At 41.7% G+C, this 27458-nt stretch overlaps 2 protein-coding genes across 5 annotated transcripts in view; both read left to right on the top strand.

Annotated features, from left to right (window-relative positions):
- The window catches only part of Rbbp5 (RB binding protein 5, histone lysine methyltransferase complex subunit), a 32494-nt gene extending 9602 nt beyond the window's left edge, over positions 1–22892 (top strand). The window contains exons 4-14 of one of the 2 annotated variants that reach the window (XM_010613046.3): positions 6998–7138; positions 7937–8099; positions 9957–10066; positions 11260–11379; positions 11461–11614; positions 11705–11776; positions 12704–12821; positions 14059–14128; positions 14511–14740; positions 15883–16074; positions 21580–22892. In XM_010613046.3, coding sequence (XP_010611348.1) covers positions 6998–7138; positions 7937–8099; positions 9957–10066; positions 11260–11379; positions 11461–11614; positions 11705–11776; positions 12704–12821; positions 14059–14128; positions 14511–14740; positions 15883–16074; positions 21580–21608 — 1399 coding nt within the window. In that variant the 3' untranslated portion in view covers positions 21609–22892. The remainder of the gene's footprint in view (positions 1–6997; positions 7139–7936; positions 8100–9956; positions 10067–11259; positions 11380–11460; positions 11615–11704; positions 11777–12703; positions 12822–14058; positions 14129–14510; positions 14741–15882; positions 16075–21579) is intronic. The other variant, XM_010613048.3, reaches the window with a different exon arrangement.
- On the top strand, positions 16087–26270 carry Tmem81 (transmembrane protein 81). 3 transcript variants are annotated; one of them, XM_033762210.1, is made up of 3 exons: positions 16087–16300; positions 21583–21667; positions 25049–26270. In XM_033762210.1, coding segments are annotated over exons 1-3 (996 nt in total). In that variant the 5' UTR covers positions 16087–16298; the 3' UTR covers positions 25958–26270. The 3 variants fall into 3 exon arrangements, with proteins under 3 accessions (XP_033618101.1, XP_033618102.1, XP_010611352.1); XM_033762211.1 differs by lacking the exons at positions 16087–16300; positions 21583–21667 and adding an exon at positions 22148–22166; XM_010613050.3 differs by lacking the exons at positions 16087–16300; positions 21583–21667 and adding an exon at positions 22974–24653.
- The last annotated feature ends 1188 nt before the right edge of the window (positions 26271–27458 follow it).

Genomic DNA, 27458 nt, shown 5'->3' with positions numbered 1-27458 from the left:
CTGGGAATCGAACTTGGAACCTTGTGCTTGTGAAGCAGGCACAGAACCACTGAGCTAAATCCCTGGCCCCAAGATGTTACTTTTATAAATATTTTGATATATTTCTATATGTAGTTTTTTTTTTTTTGGTGCCGGGGATTCAACTCGGGTCCTTGCGCTTGCAGGGCAGACCACTGACCACTGAGCTAAATCCCTGGCCCTCTATATGTAGTTTTTAAAACCATAATTTGTAATTGTGTTATATTTTGTTTTGGTTTTTTTCTCCCTAACACTGTCTAGACATTTTCTTGCTTAAAAAGTTTTGTATGACCAGTGTGACAAATAAACTATAATCTTTTCTGCTTTTTTTTTGGTAGACTCTCCACATTAAACTACCTTACTTACTTAACCATTTTCTGGGTTTTCCCCATTAGTGGATAGGGTTTTGAGGGTATCTGCATTAAGTTTTGCTCTCAATATAGTCATTTGTTCAGCGAATACTGAACATAAATTATGTACCAGGTACTGTGTGCAGCATTGGAAACACAAAAACAAAGGAGAAGAACTTGTGTGTTTGTGTGGTTGCATTTGTCTGTGTTGCTGAGGATTGAACCCAGAGAAGAAATTCTTGATTATTAAGGGAGATGGATATGCAGTTAGATACATGTTACAAAGCTTTATAGATCTTTTTGTTTGTGGTACTGGGGATTGAACCAAGGGTTTCCTACTTGCTAGGCAAGCACTCTGCCACTGAGCTACATACCTGGCCCGTTTGTGTAAATTTTAGTCTGAAATAGCTGGCCTTGAACTTACTATCTTCCTATGTAAACCTCCTGAGGAATTGGGATTTCAGCTGTGTCTGAAGGGAGCTGTGTCAGAAAGGCTTCATAGATGAGATGGTTTCTAAGCTCCTACTCGTAGTGTGAGTAGGTTTTTACCAGGTAAGTGGTGCATTTGGATCATGGTCGCATGTCTTCTGTTACATTCATATTTGATCGCACATTTGTTGTGTGAGTATCTTCCCTGAATGTTAGTAAGTGCTGGAGTATCCAGACCGTCTCCCGCTGCTGTATTCTCATCATCATATCTTGCTACGTAGCAGGCATTCGGACATTAGTGAATGTTGGTGAATGGGACAGCTTAGTGGAGGTACCCATTAGGCATTTGGTCTATGATGTAGAGCAGACTTCAAGAAGTATGTTACTGATTGGTCAGAGGGCATGAATGTTGATGGAATTTTTTCTCCTCCCCCAACATTACTAACTTTTTAAAATCAGAAAATCATAGCCGGGTGTGGTGGTGCATGCCTGTAATCCCAGCATTTGGGAGGCTGAGGCAGGAGGATCGCTGTGAGTTCAAGACCAGCCTGGGCTACGTAGTGAGTTCCAAGTAGGTCTCAACTAAATAGTGAGATCCTGTCTCCAAAAAATACAAACCAAAGAAAATCATGCTGAAGATTAGAACTATTTATTACCATGCACTAAACCAAAATCCAAATGGATCAAACATCTAAATATTAAAACAGAAACACTAAATCTGCTGGAAGATAGAATAGGTAGAACTCTTGAAGACATTGGTATAGACAAAGACTTTATGAACAAAACCCCAATCACACAAGAAATGTCACAAGGAATTAGCAACTGGGATCTCATCTTAAAAAGCTTTGTACAGAAAAAGAAACCACTAACAGAATAAAGAGACAAGCCACAGACTGGAAATATTTTTGCCAGCTATTCCTCAGACAAAGGACTACTATCTAGAATACATAAAGAACTGAAAAAAATTAGACCCCCCTCAAATTTAAAGACCCAGTCCAAAAGTGGGTATCTGAAATGAATAAACACTTTTCAGATAGAGTAGAAATGGCAAATAAATATATGAAGAAAATGTTCATCACTGGTCATTCAAGAGATGCAAATGAAAGCAATGCTGAGATTCCACCTTACTCCAGAAAGAATGGCTGCTATGAAGAAATAACAAATACTGGCAGGACTATGGGAAAAGGAACCCTTCTTCACTGTTGGTGGTGGGAGTGCAGACTGGTGCAACCACTGTGGAAATCAGTGTGGAGATCCCTTAAAAAACTAAAGTTAGAGGCTTTACTTGCCCCAGCTATTTCCCTTCTTGGTATCTTCCTAAAAGAATAAAAGCATCACACCACAGTGTTACAGGCTCACCCATGTCTATAGCAGCATAGTCTGTAATAGCGAAATCTTGGAGACAGCCCAAATGCCCATCAGCCAGTGAATGGATAAAGAAGATGTGTGTGTGTGTGTGCTACCCTGCCATTAAGAAAGATGAGTTTCAGACATTTCTAGTTAAATGGATGCACCTTGAGACCATACTCTTAAGGGAAATACGTGTAAATACCGCATTATTTCTCTGCTGTGAGAAACTCAAAGTGTAAATAAGGACCAAAATGTGTAATGGATATTGGGAAATGGGACAAAAATATTCAGTTGAGAAGGGGAACAGGGGAGGGGAGAGTGGGAAAGGAAGGAAGGGACAAGAAAAATAAAGAGAAAAAAATGGAAACAAAGCTTTTGTAAATAAGGAGGGGAAGAGGAGTTGAAGGCCGGGGAGAGGAATGGGAAAAAAAGAAGGAGCAAGATATATTATGTACCGGTACAAATTCGCTATGAAGAATGTTATCATTTATGTATATCTAAAATGTACCAATAAGAAAAAATTAAATCACAAAATCTGTATGTGATTGCTATAAAATTTTTAAATCAAATAGTACATGAGTATACAAAGTAAAAAATGAAAGTCCTTTGTCTCTTCCTTGGGGTAATCATTATTAAACAGTCCAGAATAGGTCTTTTATTTATAAGATATAGCTTACCTTTTTTCTCTATGTAAAAAAATACACATAAACTCATATATGCTTTTAAAACAAAATTGTAGACAAACTATTTTGCTCTGAGCTTGCTTTAAAGCTTAATATATAGGGGTCATTTTTTTTGTTTCATTTTAAATAATTGTGTCTGTAAAATAGTGTACTTTCATTGCTGTTTATCTGTTTCCTAATTTTTGGTGTATATGTATACCTAACCATCATGGTTAAAATCGCTAGTTACCTACCTTCTTTTCTTGGACTCAGCCACATTTAGAGTGTACCTTTATATGACTTTAATTGTTGTGTAAATATTTGAACACATTAGGAATTTGGGGAGTTTAACCAAGAGAAGTGTGGGGTAGGCATGGTATCTGTCTTCAGTTATTGTAAAGGCAGAAAAACTGGCTCAGGGAGAAGAAGCAGAGCTGGTAGGTAGTGAATAGAAGTTACAGGGAAGCAACTCCCCAGCAGAGGCACCATGCTGGGGTAGAGGGTGAGGGAAGGAACGGAGAGAGGCTTTCTGCCCCTTCTTGAGGACTCTACAGGAGTTGAGCTACAACTGAGTTTTAGAATTAAAGGATTTCAGGCTGGCTGTAGCCCACGGTAGAGCACTTACGCAACAAGCCTGAGACCTGTGTTCAATCTTCAGCGCCACAAAAGACAAAAACAAGACCTAAGTGATTTTTAAAACTCTTAAGAGTAGTGACCCATCTGTCTTTTGGAAAGAAACAAAACTTTAAAATGTGAGAAAGTATGATAATCTAGAATTTGAAATTGAAAATTTTACTCCATTTCATTTTGGTGCTGGGGTTGAGCCCAGGGCCTTGCACATGCTAATCATATCTCTGCCCTGGAGCTACACTCCTAGCCAGTTATTCTTTTTTAAAATGGGGAATCTCTCAGTTTTTTATTCTGTGAGTAACTTTAATAGATTTCTCTCCATTATTACAGAAATGCAAGCTTAGTGTGAAAGAAAAAAAATGCTGCCCTGAGTGCAGGCTTAGAGAGAAGACGGACAAACTCATGGCTAGCCCTGTTGTGTAGTCAGAGTGCTCCAAAGGCTGTGGGAGTAACTGTGAAGACTGTCCTGTGCTGTTCTCAGTGTACTTCTCTTATATTTCTAAATGACATGTGTATTGTTCTTTCTTGATTTGTTAGTTCACCATTCACAGGCTTCCCAGTAGAATGGGTTTGACTTTTAGCTCACCGTCTTGCTTTCCAGTCATCCATGGGAATTGAGTGGACTGCTGGCTTTTGTGTTGGGAAACTTCATGTTTTATCATTGTCCTCTGCTTTGAATTTGCATTGCCTTCCTTTAGAGTTATCTAGAGCTGCAGGTGTTCGAGGGCTGGTGGACAGGGCACCCAGTCCTCTTCTATGCAGACTTGAACTTACTGCCTTATATTTGCTTCCTCAGTTTACCCCTGCCACCCTCTGTCCCTGGAGTCCTGAATCAGGGAATACAGTATAGTTATCTTATCTCTGATAATAATTATTGATGTTTTTTGAGCACTTATTATGTGCCAGGCATTGGACTAAGAATTTTATATATTAACATTAATTCTCTCGATTTTATATATATATATATTAACTTGAATTATATTAACTATATAAATTAATTCTCAGGAAGATACTATTATCATTTCTGTTATAATGAAGAAATTGGAGCTCGGAGGTATTATATACTTGACTACGATCACACAGCTGAAGGTGGTAATGTCTAGGTTGGAGCAGAAGTTTGACTCTTAAGCTATGCTCTTTTATTTTCTCCCGCATTACCAGGGATGGAACTCAAGACCTTGTGCTTGTGAGGCAGCCCCCCCACCACTAAATCCCCGGCCCTTAAGCTATGTTCTTAACCAGAGTTGCATCGCCTACCTGAGTTCCTCAGTAGCAACTACTCTGCAGTTCACAGTTTGTCTTAATGTTAGCTTGAGACTGCTTTTTCTGTTTATTCCTTCTGTTTTTTGTTTCTCTGCTTCTTGCTTTCCTGTGGGTTACTTGAGCAACTTTCTAGAATTCCATTTTATCTTCTCTGTAACGTTTTTAAGAATATTTCTTTGTATAGCTCTAGTGTTTACTAGGTATAATGTTACACATGCATAATTTATCGCAGTGCACTGTTACTGACATTTTACCAGTTCACATGGAGTGCAGAAACTTTCCTTCCCCTTTCCTGCCCCTGTGTATGATTGTCTCAGATATTCTAAATAAATACATTGTAATCCACACAAGACAAATATATATATATGTATGTACATGTATATATGCAATCTGTTTACTTACTTTGTTTCTAGCTGGTAAACAGTTGTGTGTCACCACAGCCAACTGACAGAGTTACAATGTACTTCAAACATCAAAACTTGGGAGAAAAAGTATTTTACTCACTCATATTTTGGTACTCTTTTCATTATGCTTTCTTCCTTCCTTTCTAAGATTTCTTCTCCCTTTTCTTCCCATTTAGAGTAATTCCTTTAGTCTTTTTTAGGTTAGGTCTGCTGGCAACAAATGTCTTATCTGCCCCCTTGTTTCAGCAAATATGTTCTTCATTTTTTCTAGGACTGACAAATGAATATCCGATCTTTTGTTACACACTCATGTCCCTGGGGCTCCTTTTCAGTTCTATTCTTTTAGTTTGTTTTCTGTTGTTCAGATTGAGTAATTTTTATTATTCTACCTTCCAGCTTGCTGATTCTTTACTCTTTTTTTCCTCCATTGACTTCTGTATTCCTCTATATCAGTTATTGTATTTCTTAGCTGTAGAATTATCATTTGGTTTTCTCTGCTTTGCAGAGACTGCTGGGTGGGTGGCAGTGTAGGCTGTGCCCTTGGTTTCTGCTGCCACTTCCTGTCTTCAAGGATCTCTGGGGCCCCCACTGACTGGTGCTGGGGGGGCCTCATCCCTGCTGGTGGTAAGCAAAGGTCTTGACCTCTACTTACCTTCCCCAACAGCGACCCCGCCAAGGGATGCGGGTGTCCTGCAGAGGAGAGTGGGTGGAAGTGTGGGCTGTGTCCAGCTCTTGCAGACTGGAGCAGGATTTCTCTGTGGTGTCTTCCTGGCCTGGAGTGATTATTCTCTGGATGTCTCCTGCTTCGCTGGGCTCTCCTTTAGCGAGAGGAAGAAGTATCTTAGGGGTTTCTCTGTGTACCTGTTGGCATTGCCAGCTTGTTGGCTTCCTTCGCCTGGTCCAGGCTACGTGAGGCAAAAGAGTTTGCAGGGAACTCACCCTGGCGCCATCCTTCAGGTTCTGCACGCAGCTTGCCTGTCTCCTCTCTACCTTTCAGATTCCTTTCCTGTCTGTTTTGTAGAGTGGGCAAGGTGTTCTGCAGTGCTTTGCAGGAGGGATACTTTCTTCCTTTCTTATTTTTAAATAAGAGAGTTTTGTCTTTCTTTTTGTTTTGTTCATGCTGTGATGGCCCTACTTTTGGGAGACCTTCAAAATATTCACATAATCTTCACCCTCAGGCCCTCTCAACCCCAGCCACATTTTTGTTGTTGCTGTTGTTGTTTTAACTCTTAAAGGCTAGCTGATTTGGGGTTTTCTAAGATATTTGAATCATTTCACTGAGCCACTTGAAATATTAACAAGTATATGCAAAGATATTATGGAAACAGTCTTACTTATTGGCTACTGAAGAAAATTGGTTGTAGATTCTTAAAAAATGGTACCATGCTGGGGATTGAGCTCAGTGGTTCCCCTGCCTGCCTTTCAAGTGCAAGGACCTGAGTTCAATCTCCAGCCAAAAAAAAATTATCAAAAATGGTACCAGAAGAGCCAAGTGTGGTGTTGTACACCTGTGATCTCAGCATTCAAGAGGCTGAGGGAGGAGGATTGCCACAAGTTTGAGACCAGCCTGGGCTACATAGCGAGTTCAGGGACCTCGTGAGCTACCTTAAGACCGTGTCTCATCTCTCTCCCCTTAAAAACTACCACTGAGCTTACATCTCTATCCCTTCATTTTTTATTTTGACATAGGGTCTCACTAAGTTTCCCAGGTGGGACTCAAACTTGTAATCCTCCTGCCTTAGCCTCCCAAATGCTGGGTTTAACAAGTATGTGTCATTGCGCCTACCTGTTGTAGGAGAATGTGTGTGACTCCTGCATTTTATCCACAGCAGCGACATGATACGTTGTACTTTAACCTTGAGCACCTACTAACCTGCCCTTTTTTTCCTAGCTGGAGTCGAGATGGTCACAAGCTCGTGAGCGCTTCCACCGATAACATAGTGTCGCAATGGGATGTTCTGTCGGGCGACTGTGACCAGAGGTTCCGCTTCCCTTCACCCATCTTGAAAGTCCAGTATCACCCACGAGACCAGTATGTCTACGCTGCTCCTGTCCCGGGGGGTCTGATTCTAGATGGATTAGCTCTGGGCTCGTGACAGCTTCAGCGCGAGGGTTAGGAGGCAGAGATACACGTCTCTAAGACCTGCGTGAATAAAATAAGCTTCCTCATTGGCTGTACCGATACGTTTTCAAGGGCACTGATACCGTATCTGTGTACATATATGCATATGATTTGTGTATTATGACTCTCCATGTATATTGAGCTATACGCACTAGTCATGACTGGCCAGATGAAAACTGAAAAGGAGCAAAGACAAATAAGTATAATGATTGGGCCTTGACATGGGCTTTTCCTTCCTTAATTGTTTGGATTTCTCTAGTATGAGTAGATAGCTCAATAGAAAGATTACATTTAGGAAAAACAGTTATTCACCCCTGCATTGCCCAGACTTGGCTGTTCCCTTCCTCTGGGATGTGTCGTAGTCAACTGCTCTGTAAGTAGAGACTTCTTCCATGGGCCTCTAGCTCAGTCTGGCTGAGATTTGTTACACAGCTGTAATTAATTAGCTTGGTATTTACTTTATTTCCTATTTTGCTAGTTAAATCACAACTTCCTATTTATTTTCAGTGATCACATTTTATTTTGTCAGGATAGGATCCCCCTAATTTCACTCAATCTTTTCCCTGTTACTCAACATGAGGACTTCAGGCTTTTTGTGATTGCAGATTTGCTTGGGATGGAGGGTTGATGAGCGGAGCAGACAGAGGTCAGGACTCAGCCTGCTGATACCAAAGCAATAGCCAATGTGCTGTTCATATTTTTAAACAGGAACAAGGTTCTCGTGTGTCCCATGAAATCTGCTCCTGTCATGTTGACCCTTTCAGATTCCAAACATGTTGTTCTGCCGGTAGACGATGACTCCGATTTGAACGTGGTGGCATCTTTTGATAGGCGAGGGGAATATATCTATACAGGAAATGCAAAGGGCAAGGTAAGCCAAGGGGCCCGCAAGTTGGTAAAGCAAGGACGAGGCACTCCATGTGCAGACTCATTTCATAAGTTTACATGGCGTACTTCTTTTGAAGTTCCTTTTATTTCTTGGTCTAAGCATAGCTCTTACCTGTAGCATATTTAGCTTATTTTTCTTTCATACCTTAATTATAATTTCTGTTCTTTGAATTTAGAGCAGTCAGAGATTATTTGACATAGAGGATGGAAAGGCCTCTAATAAATGCCAGTAATGAAGGGTCTTACTAAATTATAAAATTTAAAAGCCATGTTATCAACTGGAGCATTTCTCATGAAAACACCTTGATATGTGGTTGCATACATCGTTGTGTAATTCAGCTTGGCCAAACCTGTAATACCTTTTTCTTTCTTTCTTTTCCTGTTAATCTTCTTACCCTGCCTTTTGGGATGTTTGGAAAGTATAGGCCCTTTTTCCTGGGGTGCATTGGTGTTTTTTCTGTGTAATATGAAGGGAGCTTAGGTGAGCTTTAGGGCTCTTTTCATGCCTAGTATTATAATTCCATTGGCCCTTGATTTTGCTGTTGTTTTGTTTTCAGTTGGTGCAATGGGCTAGTGTAATTTCATGGCTACTTCATTTATTTATTTACTTGTTTGTTTGTTTGTTTGTTTGCAGTACTGGAGATTGAACCTGAGGCCTTGAACATATTAGGCAGGCCCTTTCTACTACTGAGCCACATCCCCAACCCCCTTGGTTATTTTGGAAAGTGGCAGTTAGCCAGGCGTGATGGCACATACCTGTAATCCCAGCATGTGGGAGGCTGAGACAGGAGGATTACTGTGAGTTCAAGGCTAGCCTGAACTACATAGCACGACTGTCTCAAAAAACAATAAAAACAAAGTGGCCATTAAAAAAAGAAAAAAAAACTAGTAAAATTAGTAAAATGAAATTTACCATTTTAAGCATTTTTAAATGTGAAATTTAATGGTATTAAGTACATTCAATCTTCACCACCATCCTCTTCAGAACTCTTTTCTTTTTTTTTTTTTTTTTTTTTTTTTTTTTGGTACCGGCTATCGAACTCAGGACCTTCTGCTTGCAAGGCAGACGGTGGCACCACTGAGCTAAATCCCCAGCCCAGAACTCTTCATTTTGCAAAACTGAAACACTATGCCCATTAAACAATAAATTTTCCCTTCCGTGGCAACCACCATCTCACTTTGTCTCTATAACTTTGACGACTCTGTGTACCTCATGTTAGTGGACTCATACCGTATTTTCCCACTTGTGGCTGGCTTTTTTGCTCAATGCAATGACCTCAAGGTTTATTCAGCAGCGTGTGGGTTTACCTCCATTTCAAAGTTCAACCATATTGTAGGTGTCTACCATATATTGTTTTAACTATTCATCTGTTGATTAATACTTGGGTTGCTACCAGTATTTGGCTATTGTGAATAATGTTAAATATTGTATTTTTGAAATGGATTGTGAAGACCACTCCCTCTGCCCCCAAGTGCTGGGTTTGAACCCCAGGGATCTGCTGCCATGAGAGCACAGGGACTTCCTGTGGAGCTACATCCCAGCCCTTTTTTGTTTGGTTTTTATTTTAAGACAGGGTCTTGCTGAGTTGCTAAGTTTCCCATGCTGGGCTTGAACTTCTGACCCTCCTGCCTCTGCCTCCCACAGTGCTGGGATGACAGATATATACCATTGCCTAAGACTATAGTTTACTTGAAAAGGCAATCAGGTTGAGTACACAGGAATAGCAGTATTTGCATTTTTACCCAGTGTCCACTCAATTTTAGATAGAGAAGCCAGATCTAATTTCTGTTATATATCAGAATATTTCCTCTTTTTTTTTTTTTTTTCTGTAAACTTTAGATTTTGGTCCTAAAAACAGATTCTCAGGATCTTGTTGCTTCCTTCAGAGTAACAACTGGAACAAGCAATACCACAGCCATTAAGTCAATTGAGTTTGCCCGGAAGGGAAGGTGAGTGAGAGCTTGTCTTTTTTAGGGACAAAGAAGAAGAGTACAAAACTGCATGAAATTTAGTTTTTGTATATATTATGCTTTAAAAATGTATAGAAGTTGCTAGAAACTTTTTATATCTGGTTCTTGGGCTCACAAAATTTCCCTCATTGGACCAGTAGTCACATTTTCCTTCTTTGAAGGTTACCCTCTGTACCTGGGGTACATTTGAGTGGTGAGTGCTGAGAACCAAATGCTTGGCACGTAGTAAGCATTGAGTACAGATTAAGTAACTTTGTTTTTCATAGTGGTGCTGGGGATTCTAGCCAGGGTCTCATGCATGCTAGATAAGTACTCTACCCCTGAGTTACACCCCAGGGCCTAAATATTTTTATAAGCAGAACTGTGTCATAAAATTGACACAGTGATTAAATGTACATTTACATAAAATCTATCCTTTTAATTTCAGGTGTTATTTTGATAAGTTTGGTTATTTAGTTAGAAGTAGATATAGCAACACAAACAAGAAGAAAAGGGTTATCAGTCAGAAGTAACAGTCATGTTCTGTGTAGGAACACCTGTACGTACCTAGAGGATATTAGTGTTCAAATTCTCTTGAGTGTGAGCGCGTGTGTGCGCGCGCGCGTGTGTGTGTATGCATGTGTGCGCACATGCGGAGGTAGGGTGGGGGGGTTCTGGGATGGAATCAAGGGCCTCACATGCTAGGCAAGCTCTTTCCCCTGAGATGCACTTTAGCCCCTCAGAATGCTCTCGAATTAAGAAAAGGCCAGTAGGGTCTGTCTAAGGGTTCTGCTGTCTTACAATAAAAAAGTCAGACATTTTAAGATGGCACATTTAGTTTATTAACTCATGTAGAATAATATATTGTTTACAAAACTGGCCCGTGAAATAAAGTGTTTTTGTACATTTCACATAACCTTGTAAATTTAGCAAGGTGGCTTTAGTTTAGAGGTCTTGGATCTCAGTTAAATACTGACAGTTTGATCAGTTTGGACTTAAGGGTACACAGGCAGGACAGAGTGTATATACCCTCACTTGCCTTGGTTTTGGAAGGTGCCAAGATGACAGGAATTCTAGTCTAGGTCTTTACTAGGGTTCTCCCCGGTAATTAGTTGTTTGTGTTACTGTTATGGGGAACTTTAGTAATGAAAATGATTCCTGACCTCTGTTGCTATTTTTCCTTCTTTCTGTAGTTGCTTTTTAATTAACACAGCAGATCGAATAATCCGAGTTTATGATGGCAGAGAGATCTTAACCTGTGGCAGAGATGGAGAGCCTGAACCCATGCAGAAACTGCAGGACCTGGTGAATAGGTGCGTCTCGCGGCCCAGCAGTGGGATGGTTCCTCTTTGGGCGCAGGTTCCATTTTCCTTGGGGACTGTTTTGTCCTTTAGGACCCCGTGGAAGAAATGTTGCTTCTCTGGGGATGGGGAGTACATCGTGGCAGGCTCCGCCCGGCAGCACGCACTGTACATCTGGGAGAAGAGCATTGGCAACCTGGTGAAGATTCTCCACGGAACGAGAGGAGAGCTCCTCCTGGATGTAGCAGTGAGTCGAGCAGGCCGTTACACACATGGTCTGGGCCGCCTCGAATGTGTCCTCACTGACCCAAGTTTTCTTTCCTTCCTTCAAATTCAGTGGCATCCCGTCCGGCCCATCATAGCGTCCATCTCTAGTGGAGTAGTATCCATCTGGGCACAAAACCAAGTAGTAAGTCTTTTCTCTTTGACTCACTTTGAAACTAAATACTCCTTTTTGGCAAAGAACCTTCCATGTAGTAAGCTAGAAACTACCTTAATTACTTTCTTTTGCATGTGAATCTTGTTGCCTAAATAAATAGGCTCCACATGTCTAGTGTTACTTTATTTATTTATTTATTTTGGTACTGGGGATCGAACTCAGATCCTTGAACTTGCTGCATCCCCAGCTAGTGTTACTTTATTTTGATGGGAAGATCTTGGGCCCACGTTGGTTTATTAGTTCTGTTTTCATGGAGAAAGTATAGGGTACTTTCTGTTACATTTTTCTTTTACTTGAGCTATTTTTTATTTTGCTTTTCTTATTTTCAACTCAGTTTGTTTTATGTTTGATTTTACTTTTTTTTTTTTTGTTTTTGTTTTTTTGTTTTTTATTGAGACAGGGTCTCACTATGTAGTAAGACTGACCTAGAACTCACTATGTAGCCCAGGCTGGTCTTGAACTCACAGCGATCCTCCTACCTCAGCCTCCCGAGTGCTGGGATTACAGGCGTGTACCACCATGCCCAGCCTTTGATTTTACTTCGAAACTATGTTTGTAATCAGGTTAACACAGTCATCATTCAGTGTAATTGCCTTTGATTAGATAGGGATTTTTGTTTGGAAATGTAATTGATTGACAAAGAATCAAAAAAAGAAAATTTAACATTTTATCTCAATTATATCTTAAAAGATTAAAGCAAATGTATTTATTAGAGGACTGTAGTGATAACTTGTCATGTTTAGATAAGAGATACCTTAAGATGGTAAAACCTATAGATAATTTTTACCTCCAAATTTAATTTCAGAGGTCTCAACTCTTTCACTTACATCATTAGTGTCTAGATTTAGATTATTGCTTTCTCATATAGTTAAGTAGTGTATTTTGTTTGTGGTATAGGAAAATTGGAGTGCATTTGCACCAGATTTCAAAGAGTTGGATGAAAATGTAGAATATGAAGAAAGGGAATCAGAGTTTGATATTGAAGATGAAGATAAGAGTGAGCCTGAGCAGACAGGTAATGTGTCTTGATTGCAGATGGTATTTCTAAAAGGAAAAATGATTGCTTTACTTAATTTTTTAAATTTGGGTTGTAAATTTATTTCAGAGTCCACAATGCCTTATTTTTCATTAAGTATGCATAATTTTCATGATGTCTCAATTTATAAAACAATTAAGGGCTTATGTAGGCATTGCCAGGGCTCAGGCAACTCTCCACATTTCATTTGTTTTTGCTGATTAATTGCAGATAACTAAATGGGGATTTGTGGGTAACACCTGGCAAAGCACCCAAATGCACTGAGTGCAGCTATGTCCTGTGTCCTGTCACCCCTTTGTCAGTAAGAGAAAGGCCAAGAGCATGGGTTCCAGAGTCAGTGTTGGGCAAAATACTAACCCTTAATGTGTAACTCTGATTGCACAGAGGTAGTGATAAGTACCTGTCTTTTGGGGTGGTTGGGTATAGACAACATAATTCATGTAAAGTACTTAGTATATTTCTAGGCCATAATAGGCATCCACACATTATTTTCTGTTATGATTATGTCTGTGATCATTGTTATTTTTGTCTCATCTTCTGAACTTGTGGATAGGACCTCCTTGAAAATAAAGATTTTCTTTTTAAATAAAGATTTGATTTGTTATCTTCATGGTGTCTAACATGAAGCTTTACGTACAGAAGGGATTCATGTGTGTGAGTGCTTTAGTGTGCCCAGTTGGTACTGTAATTGATGCCATAGATCTTTCATTACTGGACCATTTCATGGTGCCAGGAATCAGGATTAAGGTTAATTCTCTCCAGCTTGGAACCACTGGTCTGTCCTTTTGAGTATTAGATAACTTGCATACCTCGCATACTTCAGGAACATCTCTGGGATGCAAAATGTTCTGGATTGTTTTGGCATCATGTTCTGTGAGCCTTCCCAGACTTTCACATAAATTATTCCTCCTTCCTCTCTCCCATGAGCACTGCACATACCTTGGTGTGGCATTTATTGTATTAAATTGAAATTATCCATTTGTGTCTGTTTACCCAGTTAGACTACGGAGCTTTTACTGATTGAAAAGCCGTCCTCAACTTCCGTGATCATCGCTCTTCCCCTGGCACATGATTGAAATTCAGCTCTTATTGGTTAAATGAACTGTTTGGTTTTCCTCCTTCGTATTTCTTGAATTTCAGTTTGTGAAAACCATTAAGTTATGAGTAGAAAGCAGTTTTCACTTGTCTCAAATCTGTTCTGTTTTCTGTCCTGCAGGGGCAGATGCTGCTGAGGATGAGGAAGTGGACGTCACCAGTGTGGACCCCATCGCTGCCTTCTGTAGTAGGTGAGCATTCTGGTGGGCTGGGGCTGGCGCAGGCCTTCTCTGCCTCTGGGGGTGCTCCTCAGCACCCTGCCTGTCCCTTCAGTCCCATCTGCTTAGCTGAAAAAGTGAGCACCTTTGGTGTACAGCAGAAACAATTTAGTCTTTCTTCTCTAGTCCTGCTTTTCCTTTCCTTCTTCTTGTTACAGAATTTAAGAAATGGAGAGAATTTGTCTGTTTGGTTATGATCATTGATTTCTGATTTCCTTTTATTCATCTTGGCTCTCTTAAAGTTCTAGGTCTATGCCTGATATGTATGCTAAACAGAGGCGATAGAGGAAGGGCTCGTGGTTTAAGCAACTGTCTCCTCTTTTTTCCAATCCCTGTCTGATCCTGTTCCAAATAGTGATGAAGAGCTGGAAGATTCAAAGGCTCTGTTGTATTTACCCATTGCCCCTGAGGTAGAAGACCCAGAAGAAAATCCTTATGGCCCCCCGCCAGATGCGGTCCAAACTTCCTTGATGGACGAAGGGGCTAGTTCAGAGAAGAAGAGGCAGTCCTCGGCAGATGGGTCCCAGCCACCTAAGAAGAAACCCAAAACAACCAATATAGAGCTTCAAGGAGTGCCAAATGATGGTAAGAGCTACATCTTCTCCCTGCTGACCAGCAGGCACTGCTTTTTACTGTCCAGCATGAAAATTCCCTGTTTGATTTTTACCCTAAAGGAGTTTCCCCATGAATCTACAATTCATTTGTGGGGGCTACCAGGGATTGAACTCAGGACCTTGTGCTTGCAAGGCAGGCAGCAGAACCACTGAGCTAAATCCCGAGCCCGTCATGAAACTTTTCAGTAGTGCTTGACAGCTTTATGATGATTGCATTTGTGTTCACTTCTCTTTTAAGTTGGGGAAATTCTCCTCTTCAGTATCTTACCTGTGGTAACACACTTTCTGTTCTGACACATAGCTCATTTTTTTCCCATAGGGGATTTCATTAGGTGGTAAAGTACTAGTCAGATCTGGACAATCATTTCCTTCTTCCTGCTTTTACAATTTGACTTTAGAAGCCTTTTATATGTTGTGATAGATAGGGATATGTTTACTACCAGGCATCTTCTTTTTTCTTTTAGCTAACTTCAGACCCGCTAACGATGCAGCTGCACATTTCCCTGTTGTTGTTGATTGTGTATCTGCTCTGACCCAAGCACTATTAGGTGGTTTATATACCATTGCTGACTTCTGCATACACCCCACGAGCTGTTTCGTTATCCCTGCTTTACAAAGGAGAAACTTTAGGTTGAGGTTATGTGTTAAGAAGTTATGTAACTTGCCCAGAAACTCATAGAAAGTGGTAGAGTCAGGATTCTCTTCCCTGGTTGTCTAGTTCCAAAGCCTGTTCTATTTCTGCTCCCTTGTGCCTCTGTGTGTGTGTGTGTGTGTGTGTGTGTGTGTGTGTGTGTGTGTGTGTACATGCACGCCCGTGCATATACCCATGTGCATACACACATGCACACCTTTTTTATTTTGCTTTGATGCACTATCTTTGGCTGGTTTTTCAGTTTAGCATTTCTGTGGCTTGGTATGAGCCACAGAGGCTGTTTGTACTTCTTTGTCAATCAGTGATCGTTGAACAGCCTTTTGTTTTAAAAATAATACACAGGCAGATTGCACTGCTTGTATCAGTGGGCCTGGGACACAAAAGCCATGGTGTTTACTCAGAGTGGGGTGCTGGGACTGGTGGTGTGTGGCCTCCCCTGACAGCTCTCTGTCCTTCTGCAGAAGTCCATCCACTACTGGGTGTGAAGGGGGATGGCAAATCCAAGAAGAAGCAAGCAGGCCGGCCTAAAGGATCAAAAGGTAAAGAGAAAGATTCTCCATTTAAACCGAAACTCTACAAAGGGGACAGAGGTTTACCTCTGGAAGGACCAACGAAGGGTAAAGTGCAGGCGGAGCTCAGCCAGCCCTTGACAGGTAAGGACACATTGGGAGCACTGTCTGGCTTGCTTTGTGGCCTTGCTTTGTACAGCCCTGGCCTCCTTTAGCTGCAGCATTTTTTCCTTCCTCCTTTTCCCAGCAACAGATCATCTCTGCATTTTAAGCTGCTAAGGGCAATTGGCTTAATTCAGTGAATCTTAACCTCGGGTCCATAAATGGATTCCACGGGGCCTATACTTCCCTGATATCATTTGCAGAACATGTGAGTATTTTTCTGAGGAAGATGCCCATAGCTTTCATCACATTCCTACTGGGAAACCCATGACCTAAAAATGTCAGAACCCCTGGTTTAATTCATTTCTTCATCTGTATTTGCTCTTGGTTTTTGTTGGTGTAGGTTTTGTTGTTGACAGTAGTTTTTGCTTCAAATTTAAGTGCCATAGGCAGAAACATTAGCTTATTTTATATAGCTCCTGACTATTGAACTGTAGCATCTTTTCCCTCTTTCCATATTGTTCAAATCCCATAAGAGGTGGTTTTCTCTCTCCTGATAGTCTAGAAACAACGAAATTGTTAGTAATACCAACATGTTAAGAAAATGAGGGGATTTAGCTCATTGGTTCCATGGTTCCACTGCCTGCCTCACAAGTGCGGGGTTCCAAGTTATATCCCCGGTACCAAAAGAAAAAGAAAATGAGGCTTTTGGGTTCTTCCTCCCAGTATCTGGAAGCAGTTACCAAAAAGACAGAAACTATACTATGTAGCTTGTTAACAGCTTAAAAACTTAATATTTGGATTTTCTCACTTTTAGTATATGCTGCTAAAGCAAGCACATGGATTTTCTCACTTTTATATCATGGAAGAATTTTTATTGGGAGATGGAGAACCAATTCAATTTCCTATCCAATACTTGTGAACCTAGGCTAAATGGTCTTTTGTTTGAAAAATATTTCCGTTTCTATTGAAACGTTGGGATTTGGAATTTTTTTGTTTCTTATATAAATGCTGCTTTAATTAATTAAAATGTCCTCACTATTTTGCTGCTGAGGAGACTGAAGGCAGGATTCATGAAATGTCTGGTTATATTCAAGTTTTTTTCTCTCCTGCTTTAAAATTTTAATCTGTGTTCATCCATATTTTAAAAATAATAGAGTGTAAAACAGAATCCCTTGCTTAATTTTTACCTGTTGTCAATCATTATTCATGAATAAGAATTTTCTTCTATATAGAAGCTCAAAGCAGACTTAGTTTGTCATTCTTTTGAATATTCTACCCTGTTTGCTACATTTAGACTGCAGTTTTTCATAGCCAACACATACACTGAGCTCCATATTTTTTCCCTAGTATCGATGGTGCCATAAATACTGATAATCAGTTACCACTCTTACATTCATATTCTTTTTTTTTTTTTTTTTTAGTTGTGTCAAATATACTGTTGGGATTTCTATCAGGATTGCATTGAATCTATTTTTTTTTTTTTTTTTTTTTTTTTGTCTTGGGGATCAAACTCGGGACCTTCCACTTGTAGGGCAGGCAACAGCACCACTGAGCTAAATCCTGGCCCTACCGCTCTCACATTCAGTCCTCCAAAGCCTGTGTTTGTCTGTATAGCAGTTATGTAACTGCCAAAAAAGGCTGCAGATTGATAATTGATTAGACCTAAGTAGAGGTAATCCTGCCATGGCCCGCTTCTTGTGCAAGCTGATGACACAGAGGAACGCAATGTAAAATTCAAATAAATTTCCCCGACTCCAAAGAGCTCAGATGCTTTTAGGGTGATTTACAATGTGGCTGAGTGTATTCAATTAATTAAAACACTTTAGGACATACAGTCTCTTTACAACCTGTTTGTAATCAATCTTGTGCTTTTCAATAAAAAGTGAGATAAAAATTAAAAATTTTTTTTTCAACTCACGTTTTCCTCAACGATACAGTGACTTCAGCTTTGAATTATAATTGAGATGGTCACTAACAGTAACTCATGTCCAAGTGAGAGTCAAAATAAAAATGCTGGAAAGTTTACTCAGCCCCAGAGGAATGGGCCTTTGTATTTCCTATGTTGGTGTTATTTTATCTTAGTGACAGAGGATTATTTGCAGTAAGTTTGAACTGTACGTGGGATGCATATTTTAGTATTGCTGTAAGTTAGCAATTTAAAAGCCCCTTCTTGTGAGAGTAGATACTACTGTCATTACCCTGTTAGATTCTCCACACTCACTTTGTTGATGAGGTTAAATGATGTCCTGACCTCACTAAAGGCCAGAATTCCTGTCTTGGAATAGCAGGGTGCTTCATGCTGGACTCTTGCTTTCTAATTATTTTTGTTAGGGCTGAAGTGGGTCAACCTTATGTGGAAGCAACCATTTGAACAGCTATGTGGGTACAAGAACGAGGGGAGCCTTTCCCATAACAGGCCAGAGTGAAGGGACGTTGGCCACACAGAGGCAGAGCAGCTGCATAGCACACTGCAGCCATTTGCCCTGCTCCTCATGGATGTACTTCCTGTATAATCAGTCTGTCTTTCCTTCTTCCTTTTTTGTATTTTTTCCTTCCTTCTCCTGCCCTTTTCCTGAATAGACCTTCCCAGAACAGAGATAGCCACATTGCACCTCAGAGCACTGAGGAGTGGGGATCGTTTAAAACAAAAACATCCTCAGCAGTGGCCTGAGGCTTTGTTCCTAGACCCTCAGAAGGGTCACATGTGGCTATACTGACCAGTCACTGTGTGGTTTGGAACTTTGCAAAGATGCACATTCTGGAAGAATCCTTAGTTTCAAGACGAGCAAACGTACTTTTTGTGTGGAATTGCTTGGGTGAAGAGGGCTCTGTCCAGCACTGTGGCTGTCTTGGAGGGCCTCTAGGAGGCAAAGGCTGACCAGCACCTGCTGCTGGTTAGCCACAGCCCTCAAAGGCCACCGAGGGTCATTCTGGCATGTGGATCTCATGTTTGTCACCTTGGGGATTTTCAGTAAAGGCAGGGTGCAGTTATTGTAGTTTTCCCACCAGATACTAAGAAATGAAACCTGATTCAGAATGCCTCGGGCTAAACTACCTTCAGTAATTAATTTAGTCTAAGGATTACATTGTAGACTCAAAGTTTTGTGGACCTCCCTTTAAACTGGAGGGCTTTGGTGTTAGGGTCTAATTGTTTGAAGGCAGGATCATAGGTATAGGCTGTGTTATTACCAAAGATCAGTGAGTAACACCTGTATGTTTATGTCCACAACTGGCCAGTTACAGCAAAACCCATTCCATGAGCTTTAGTTAGCCTTAACAAAGCTGCCGGAGTCTCTTGTGTGTTGTGACTAGAGATTATACATTCCAAGAGGAAATTAGAAGACGAATAGACCACCGAATAAGTGACCTGGAATCTGGAGCTATGGGAAAGTTTCCCTATCAAACAGCGCTTCAGTCCAAAGGTGTGGCTTGTTACATACTTAGTCTAGAGGCCTCATTGGTGGGCACGAAGGGTCAGTGTGATCCTGGGTCTGGGAGTGACAAAGGCTGAAGTGAGCAGAGGTGCCATGTCTGGGAGCAGATAGGCAGTGTTCAGATTTGCCTGGCTTGTGCTGCTGCCTGGTGCTGGCCTGGGGCTCTGAACCACCTGCAGGGAGGAACCTGCTGGACCTGTGATTGTTTTAAATGCTTGGCAGTGAGTGAGGTCCATCCTTCCTCCTTCCTTAAATAAACAGCTCTTAAAGACTAATTTATGGGTTCCTGCTGAAATGAGACAGTCGAGTATCCTTATTCAGTGTGACTGTATCAGCTGACCAAGGTCAGTGTGAAAGTCATGATCCAGTGTTTCCTTAGGGCCTGAGGGCCAGCCCTGGATGGAGCTGCTGTTGGGAGGTACTAAAGACAGCTGTCATCATAAGCTGAATTTCCTAATACTGTGTTGCTGGAAATTTCCTTTATGTTGCAACTAAATAACGTGTTTTCTTGGGGCAGTTGCAGGTCTTCTGTGTTGCTGTTTCTGGGTAAATTACCTCACTCATAGTAGTGCTTGCTGTGGTTTTATTGTGTTGGGTGATACACACAGTATATGTTTGTATGTGTTTGTACATACATGTGTGTCCACTCACAAGGGCGAGAGTGAGCTGCTCGGATGCTGAGGTACTTATTAGACATCTTGAGTGCTGCTTGTTAAGGCTATTAATTTATGGTCACTCTTTCTCCTGAGCTGGGTGTGGGGCACCCACCTGTGGTCTCAGCACTCAGGAGACTGAGGCCGAACGGTGTTAGTTTGGACTATGAAATAGTGAAACTCAGTCTCTAAAAAACAAATAAGCAAACTACTTTTTCCTGTAGGCTCAAAACTGCAATGTTGTGTTCATTTTTAAATGGTTAAAACTAAACTGGTCAAGATACTTATGGGAACAGTCAGTGAGAACAGCCCTAAAGTGGTAAACATTAGAGTGTGTTCTTTTACTTGAAGTTTCTTTTTTTATAAATCAACTGAAGAAATTTATTATTGGGCCGGGGATTTAGCCCAGTGGTTCTCTCGCCTGCCTCACAAGCACAAGGTCCCGAGTTCGATCCCCAGTACCAAAAAAAAAGAAATTTATTATTACTTTTTGTGTTGGGCTTAATCTGAAAAACAGATGCCAAATGACTTTTTTTTTTACCTTACCAAACTATTAAAAAGTTCAAATTTGATATTTACTAATGTAGTGTTTGGCAGAGTTTGTATCTTGCCCTAATTTCAGATGGTTCTCAGGAAATGTGAATATATTTTTATTGCCAGTTTTTATTTGTAGTGAAACTTTAAAAATCAGGTTCAAAGCAATTTTATGAGTAGATTGTTTTCTTTCAAAATTGAACCATTATTTTGTCACCATTTTATGTCCAGCAGTATGTTATTCCCTCTTCCTAATGACATCTAGCAAGATTGTCTTCACCTTGTTCTCTTTTTACACTTCCCAGTTAATATTCCACAGCAGCTCACTTAAGGATGTCCCTCAGAGGTTGAACAGCTTCTATGGAATAACCAGGGAAGTGGTCCTTTGATTCTTCTATTCAGGGATTTATTTATGGATCAGTTGTTGATGTATAGAAAGGTGGGCATGACTTTCATTAACATTTCACCTTCTTTGAGACTCTAGAGTGGTAAGGATGTCACTTAAGGGGTTTCTTGCTCAGTTAATCATTTAGGACTAGTCTAATATGTGAGAGGGTTAACGCCCTAGACTCTCCTTCCGTTTGTTGTTCTTAGATTGTCTAGCATCATTTGTTAACACCTTAGAGAGTGGTTAGTAGCAAGTGGGTAGAACTGTCACCGTTTTGCTCCCCCTCACCCCCACCCCTGCCTTTGGGGCTGAGCTGAGAAAAGTATCAAGGTGGGGATTTGGAACGTGGCCGATGTGTCTGTTCACTGAAGAGCAACTGGGGATTAGAGTTGGTTACAGCTTTTCATTAAAAGAAGGAAATTTTTGGCCATGTATGCTTGTAATGTATCATCCAGATCCATCTGTATTTCTGTACTTAGAAGTAACTGGTCCAAAGGTGATACTAAAATAAATGTTTTTTTGTCTGATCTCTTAGCAGGAGGAGCAATCTCAGAACTGTTATGAAGGCTTTGAAGCTCTTTGTTCTTACCCACTATGCCATCGGGTGGCTTCTGGACAATGTGGTCAGTCATTTGAGATTGACTTTAATTTAAAACAAAGGCCTCTGCCTCCCGTGCAGGAGGTGGAATGAGTGAATTTTATGTTTGAATGAAGAAGTGAATTATGGAAGAAGAGCATATATCCCTGATCTTCCCTTTCAAGCATAAGTCCAAATAGGCTCTCAGGAAGAGGATTTATAAAGACATCAAATAGGAGATTTGACTCATTTATACTTTAACACTTGGTTGTGTTGCTGGAGCAAAGATCCCTGTGTTTTGTTCATCTAACTCTTGCACCCAGCATCATTTTGACACATCATTTCCTGTCTCCTGTTTGCCTTCTCTCCTTGATGCATGTCCTCAAATCTCAGATTTTGTGCCCAGTGTCCTAGGAAAACTGTTGCATACTCTTTCTTTGATTTTTAAACTTGCCCTCTCCCAGATAGCTCCTGTGTTTCCAAATTATATACAAAAGTGGGCAGAAAAAAGTGCTTGAAAGATTTTAAATTTGCAGAAAAAGAAGGTAAGAAGGCTTCCTCTTTGTCATACTATGTTTTGCTCAACAAGCTGGACTGTAAGAGATTCAGATCTTTTCCTTGCATTGCATATTTTTTCCAGTATTGATTCAGTCTCATTAATCATGGTTTTTGAAGATAACTAGTTTTATCCAACTCCAGCAAAGGATCATCAGCAGTTTTTACTACTTTACTATGCTGACTTCTAGAGTCGGAAACAAACCAAGATGTTTCTCAACAAGTTTCTTTTTAATTGGGCTGGGGGAACCTGTGCAAGGACTAAATTACCCCCACAATCAAAGCAGGAACAACACAGTTCAAATCAAAGATCAAAGTAAAATTCTTATTGTTGCCTGTGGAATCCTGTCCCCACCAGTCATTATGGCTTTCTTTCCTGTGTCCGTGCGCCTTTGTCTTACTGTATTTTCAGTCACTTCCTTTCTGTGAAAGGTTGCTTAGCTTTTATCTTTTTCTTTCTTTCTTTTTTTTTTTTTGCTTTGTTTTGTTTTGTTTTGTTTTGCTGTTCTTTAAAGAAGTAGCAGATTGGATGGATGTGTACATGAGGTGTTTGAAATTTCCTGAAAAATCGAGAGTCAGGAAACCGGTGATGAAAAGAGCTTAGTAGCCTCTCGGACTAGCTTATAGCTGCTCAGAAGTGCTTATCTTGCATCATCATTTTCTCAGTATCTTCAAAGGAGAGTTTCCATACTGTGCTTACAGTGAAATCTCTCGACTGGTGGATGCTGCTTTAGGGAGCCAGACATACTGATTGCTTTTTAGGTTGTGAACTACAAATCAAAGCAGGACACATCAGTAAGAGCCTCTCTGTCCCAGCCCATCTTTCAGAACACACACACACACTGAGAAGTTGGAGAAAGAGCTCTCCTAGAGTCAGTTGCAGAGCTGATCCGTTTTTCAGTTGCCATTGCTGCTTCCTTAAGCAGTTGTTTTGTGAATTTTGTGTGAGTCGGACCAGTGGCTGAGATCGGTAGATGGCTCCTCGATGTGTTTCTGTTTTGCAGACGTTGTTCCCATTCCAGTTCTCGGTACTGTGCACTGCCGTGGTGTGCAGCTGTGATGCACAGGGTTCTGGCCTGACTGCTGTGTGGGAAGTAGCCGGTTCCTTTCACCGTGCATTTGGGTGTTTATGCTGTGTCCGGCTCCTCAGCTGGCTACTGAGAAAATCAGTGTAAGCCCTGTCAGATTGTCTCTGGCAGCAGCTCCTAGTAATTATTTATGCTCTGGGAATATTTTTTCTGCTCCTCAAACCCTCTGTCCACTTCATTTCTCTGTTTGTGTAACATACGTGTATTCTTTTTTTCATTCACCTTTCTCATTTCCCCAGCTGCCATTTTGTTTTTTTAAATGTTCTGTAGTTTTGTACAAGATGAGACTTAGCCTTGGGTATTTCTTGCTGAAGCTTTAATGCTTTGTAAATAAAATCGGATGTTTATTAAAAGAGCAAGTGTAGATGTTTGTTTATAAACACTGATCACTTATGGAACTCATCAGCCACGAAAAGTACAGCTTACTAGATTGACGTTAGATCTTTGTGAGAATGCCGAGCTGGAAGGGGAAGAATGGTCAAGATGTCTAGATTTCTGCCTCTGGACAGGATTATAATAAGTAAATGGTTTGGTCGGGGATTTAGTTCAGTGGTTCTGCCTCCTGCCTTGCAAGCCCAAGGGCCCGAGTTCGATCCCCGGTACCAAAAACAAAAGTAAATGATTTGAATCAAAAGTTGAAGTTAATCAAAAGGTCATCTAGGAATGATGTCTTTTCAGATTCTTTGGTATAAATTTGCATAATTGAAGAGACCACAGTGCTGTGCATTCCAGAGGTTATGAAATGAATGGTAGGAAGATCTTAGTCTAAAAACAGTAAAAACTAGTCTTTTTTTCCCCCTCGATTAAATCAGCTTTAAAGCCCTTTGAGTACTCATTGTCACCTAAAGAATGTATTTCACAAAATTTATTGGCTTGGTTTTAACCAGGGCTAAAAATGAGTGTCTGCTTACTGACCTTTGTCATGTGGCTTTGACATCATAGCTGTTTCATAGCAACCTCATCCACCTAAGCAGATGGCTTCTCTGTTCTGGAGGGCAGAGGGTGCAGGCCAGGGATCAGGCCGTGTTACACTTCCTCCCACCCAGAAGATGTCTTAGGTCCCCCAGGGAAGAGGAGCATCAGCAGCAGGGAGAGGAGCTGGCTCTGACGTAGCCTCTCTCGCTAATCTGAATGGGTGTCTTGGCCCTTGTCTTTGTGAATTGTCTTTTAAAAAAAAACAAAAAACAAAAAACTCCTTACATGCAGCAGTGAACACTTTACAAAGTGTTTTCATGTGCATTGTATCATTTGATGCTCAAGGTGACCTTCCTGAAAAAATGCAAGATCTTCATTTATGAAGGAGGAAATAGAAACTCAGGAAGTCATTTGCCTTCTACTCTAGAATTAATCATTTTTATAGAAGGCTTAGGAACATTACCAGTAAATAAGGTATTGTATTTGAATGTAACTCAAGTAACTTTCTGGTTATTTTAGACTGCAGTGTTTGTTATTTGGTCAAGTCAATTTAACTTGAAAGTTTGAAACCCTTCATTTAGAGCCCAGAATTTGGAGGGAAGGGGAAAGGGTGAATGAAGAACAGTATAATTTCACCATGCTTTGGGGCTAATTTGGAAATTCACTTCTGAACTCTTTTCATTTTTGTCTTCTCAAGAGTTAGGTTTACATTTATTATGAGGCTATGAAAAGAGTGTAGATAGTGAAGCAACAGTTGATTCCTTTTGCTTTCAGTTTTTCCTGCCTTGGGCCTTACCTGTGAAGGACTGGACTGTAGTGTAGTGGTAGCATGGTTTTATTGACGATGAACGTGTCTCTTGATGTTGGAGGAGGAGAGCTATGACACTGGAGGATTCACCTGGAGTACCTGGAGGGCACCGGCCAAGGTGGTGCAGTGCCCACCAGACATGAAGACTTCGGCCGCAAGATTCGTTACTGGGAGCCTGGTGCTGGCCCTCTGCTTGCCTTTGGCAGTGACTTCACCTAAAACACTGGCCATCCCTAAGAAGCTGCAAGAAGCTGTGGGCACAGTTACTGTCAATGCCACGACCTGCACTGTCACCTGTGGCCTTGGCTTTAAGGAGGAGACCGTCTGTGAGGTGGGCCCCGATGGGGTGAGGAGGAAGTGTAGGTCCCAGCGCTTGGAGTGCCTGACCAACTGGATCTGTGGAATGCTCCATTTCACTGTTCTCGTAGGAGAAGAGTTTGAGCTTAGCTGTCTCAGTTCAGACATCCTGGAGATCGGAAAGGAAGCATTCCGCTTTACCTGGAGACTTGCGCGAGGGATCATCTCCACGAACGATGAAGTCTTCAGACCCTTCCGAGCCAGCTCCCACTTGGTGAGGTTCAGACCTGCCCGGGAGTATGACTCTGGGACGTACCGCTGCGACGTGCAGCTGCTCCGAAACTTGAGGCTGGTCAAGAGGCTCTACTATGGGCTGAGGGTGCTTCCTCCCAAGCTGGTGAACCTGAATTTCCATCAGTCCCTTACTGAGGAGCAGAAGTTAGCAGATGAGGGCTTGGAAGTTAATCTGGACAACTATTCCAAGCCTCACCGCCCCAAGTGGCAAAGGAAGGTGGCATCAGCCTTGGGGGTAGGGATTGCAGGTGGGGTGATTGGAGGCGTGTTGGTGAGCATCGTCCTTTGCAAGGTGCTCAGGGAGACCTACACTGGTAAAATCCTCAAGAGCTTACAAGCCTTGCTCCTGAGGGACTGGCTGCCCAGGAAGCCAGGCTAGCTGCATAGAGAGTGAGTTGGCTGACTGATAGTGGATTGGCCGAAAGACTGTGTGAGGAATGGAGAGGTGGAGCCTCACGGTAGCCCTGCAAGAGTGTCCAGTTTCTTTGTGTCCCGGATGGACCTCTCCCTGATCTTCCTGATCTCCCTGTTGCTGGGTGCTCAGGCTTCGGTTCGGCTCCTGGGAAGGTAGCTGTCTTCCAAGCTTGCATTCATCTGCCCCTTTAACTTGTGTTTCCCTCTTCTGAGCAACGTACTCGGGTAGAAGGATGTAATAGTAGCTTTTCTAGTGAAAACTTATTTTTCCCTCTTCAATAAAAATAATTCACAATAGCTGTATGGAAACCTAACCTTTTCTTTTCTTGCTTTTTTTTTTTTGCGGGGGGTGAGTACCAGGGATCGAACTCATAAACTTGTGCTCATGAGGCAGGCAGCACAGCAGCACGACTGAGCTAAATCCTCGACCCCTTTCTTGCTCTTTATCTTAACATTTCTTGAATTTGTTTACCTTGTCCCATAACCAGTCTGGCTTTTGTTCTCCCTGGGTTTCTCAGACCTGACTCTGGGCAGTTGTCTCCTTTGTGCAGGGCATGTGCCTGTAGGTGGCCGAGGCAAGGATGTCATAGCCAGTCACTGGACGCTAATGAATCGTCTGCCCTCCCTGTCCTCTCCTTGCTGTTAAATTGAATTTTCTGGCAAAACACAAGACCCTTCGCCTGATCATGAAACAGTCCACTGGCTTGCTCCCTGCTCCTTTCCTTTTTGCCCTTTCAGTGCCCTAAAGTTTGGTTTCTTACAGCAGCCAAGGCCCCCAAGCAGGATTGGCATCTTAATAGCCTCGGTGCTTGAACTTTGACTCAGGATGGGAAGGGCCTGAGCAGGGGTGAGAACAAAAGACCTCCAGATGTGTTAGTAAAGAAACAACGGAGTGGGGTTCATGGTGTCCTGTGCAGGTAATCTGCCTCTGAAAGGCTGATTGGACTCAAATTTGGGCTCCAGAAGGGCTGGTGCTCCTCAGGCCCACTTTGGGTACCAAGTGGAAGGGATGGCCCTGTGCTGGTGTCGCACGGGTGTCTGGGCCCCTTCTCATGCTGAATGGGCCCTGGCAGGAGGGTTAGTGCTGAGTGGAGGCCTCCGCTTGCCTTCAGTTTCCTCTTCCTCAAGAATCCCATGGGACCCAGTGTGGAGCTCCACCCACTTTGCACCGAAGACGTCAAGCCCGGGGCTGCCCAGGATCCCTGTGCACACAGCACCTGTCGTAGCAACTTGGTGAGTGGTGATGAGCGTGTAAGAGTGCTGAGACTGGAAACAGCAATAATTTGGGCACCTTGGCAACAGAGGCGGGGGATGTTCTCATCAGTAGGGGTCACATCTTGGGGGAGAAGGCCTTCCTGTAGGACCGCTGTGTCAACACCTTGAACGTCTCAAAAATCAAGGAACCGAAGCAGTGCTACGACACGAACTGTGCTGCTGCAGTAGGGTAGGTAGAGCCTGCCCAGCCT

This window comes from Fukomys damarensis, unplaced genomic scaffold (assembly GCF_012274545.1).
Source record: "Fukomys damarensis isolate Sample0158 unplaced genomic scaffold, DMR_v1.0_HiC HiC_scaffold_11, whole genome shotgun sequence".
Taxonomy (NCBI): domain Eukaryota; kingdom Metazoa; phylum Chordata; class Mammalia; order Rodentia; family Bathyergidae; genus Fukomys; species Fukomys damarensis.
This window is presented reverse-complemented; position numbering and strand designations above follow the sequence as displayed.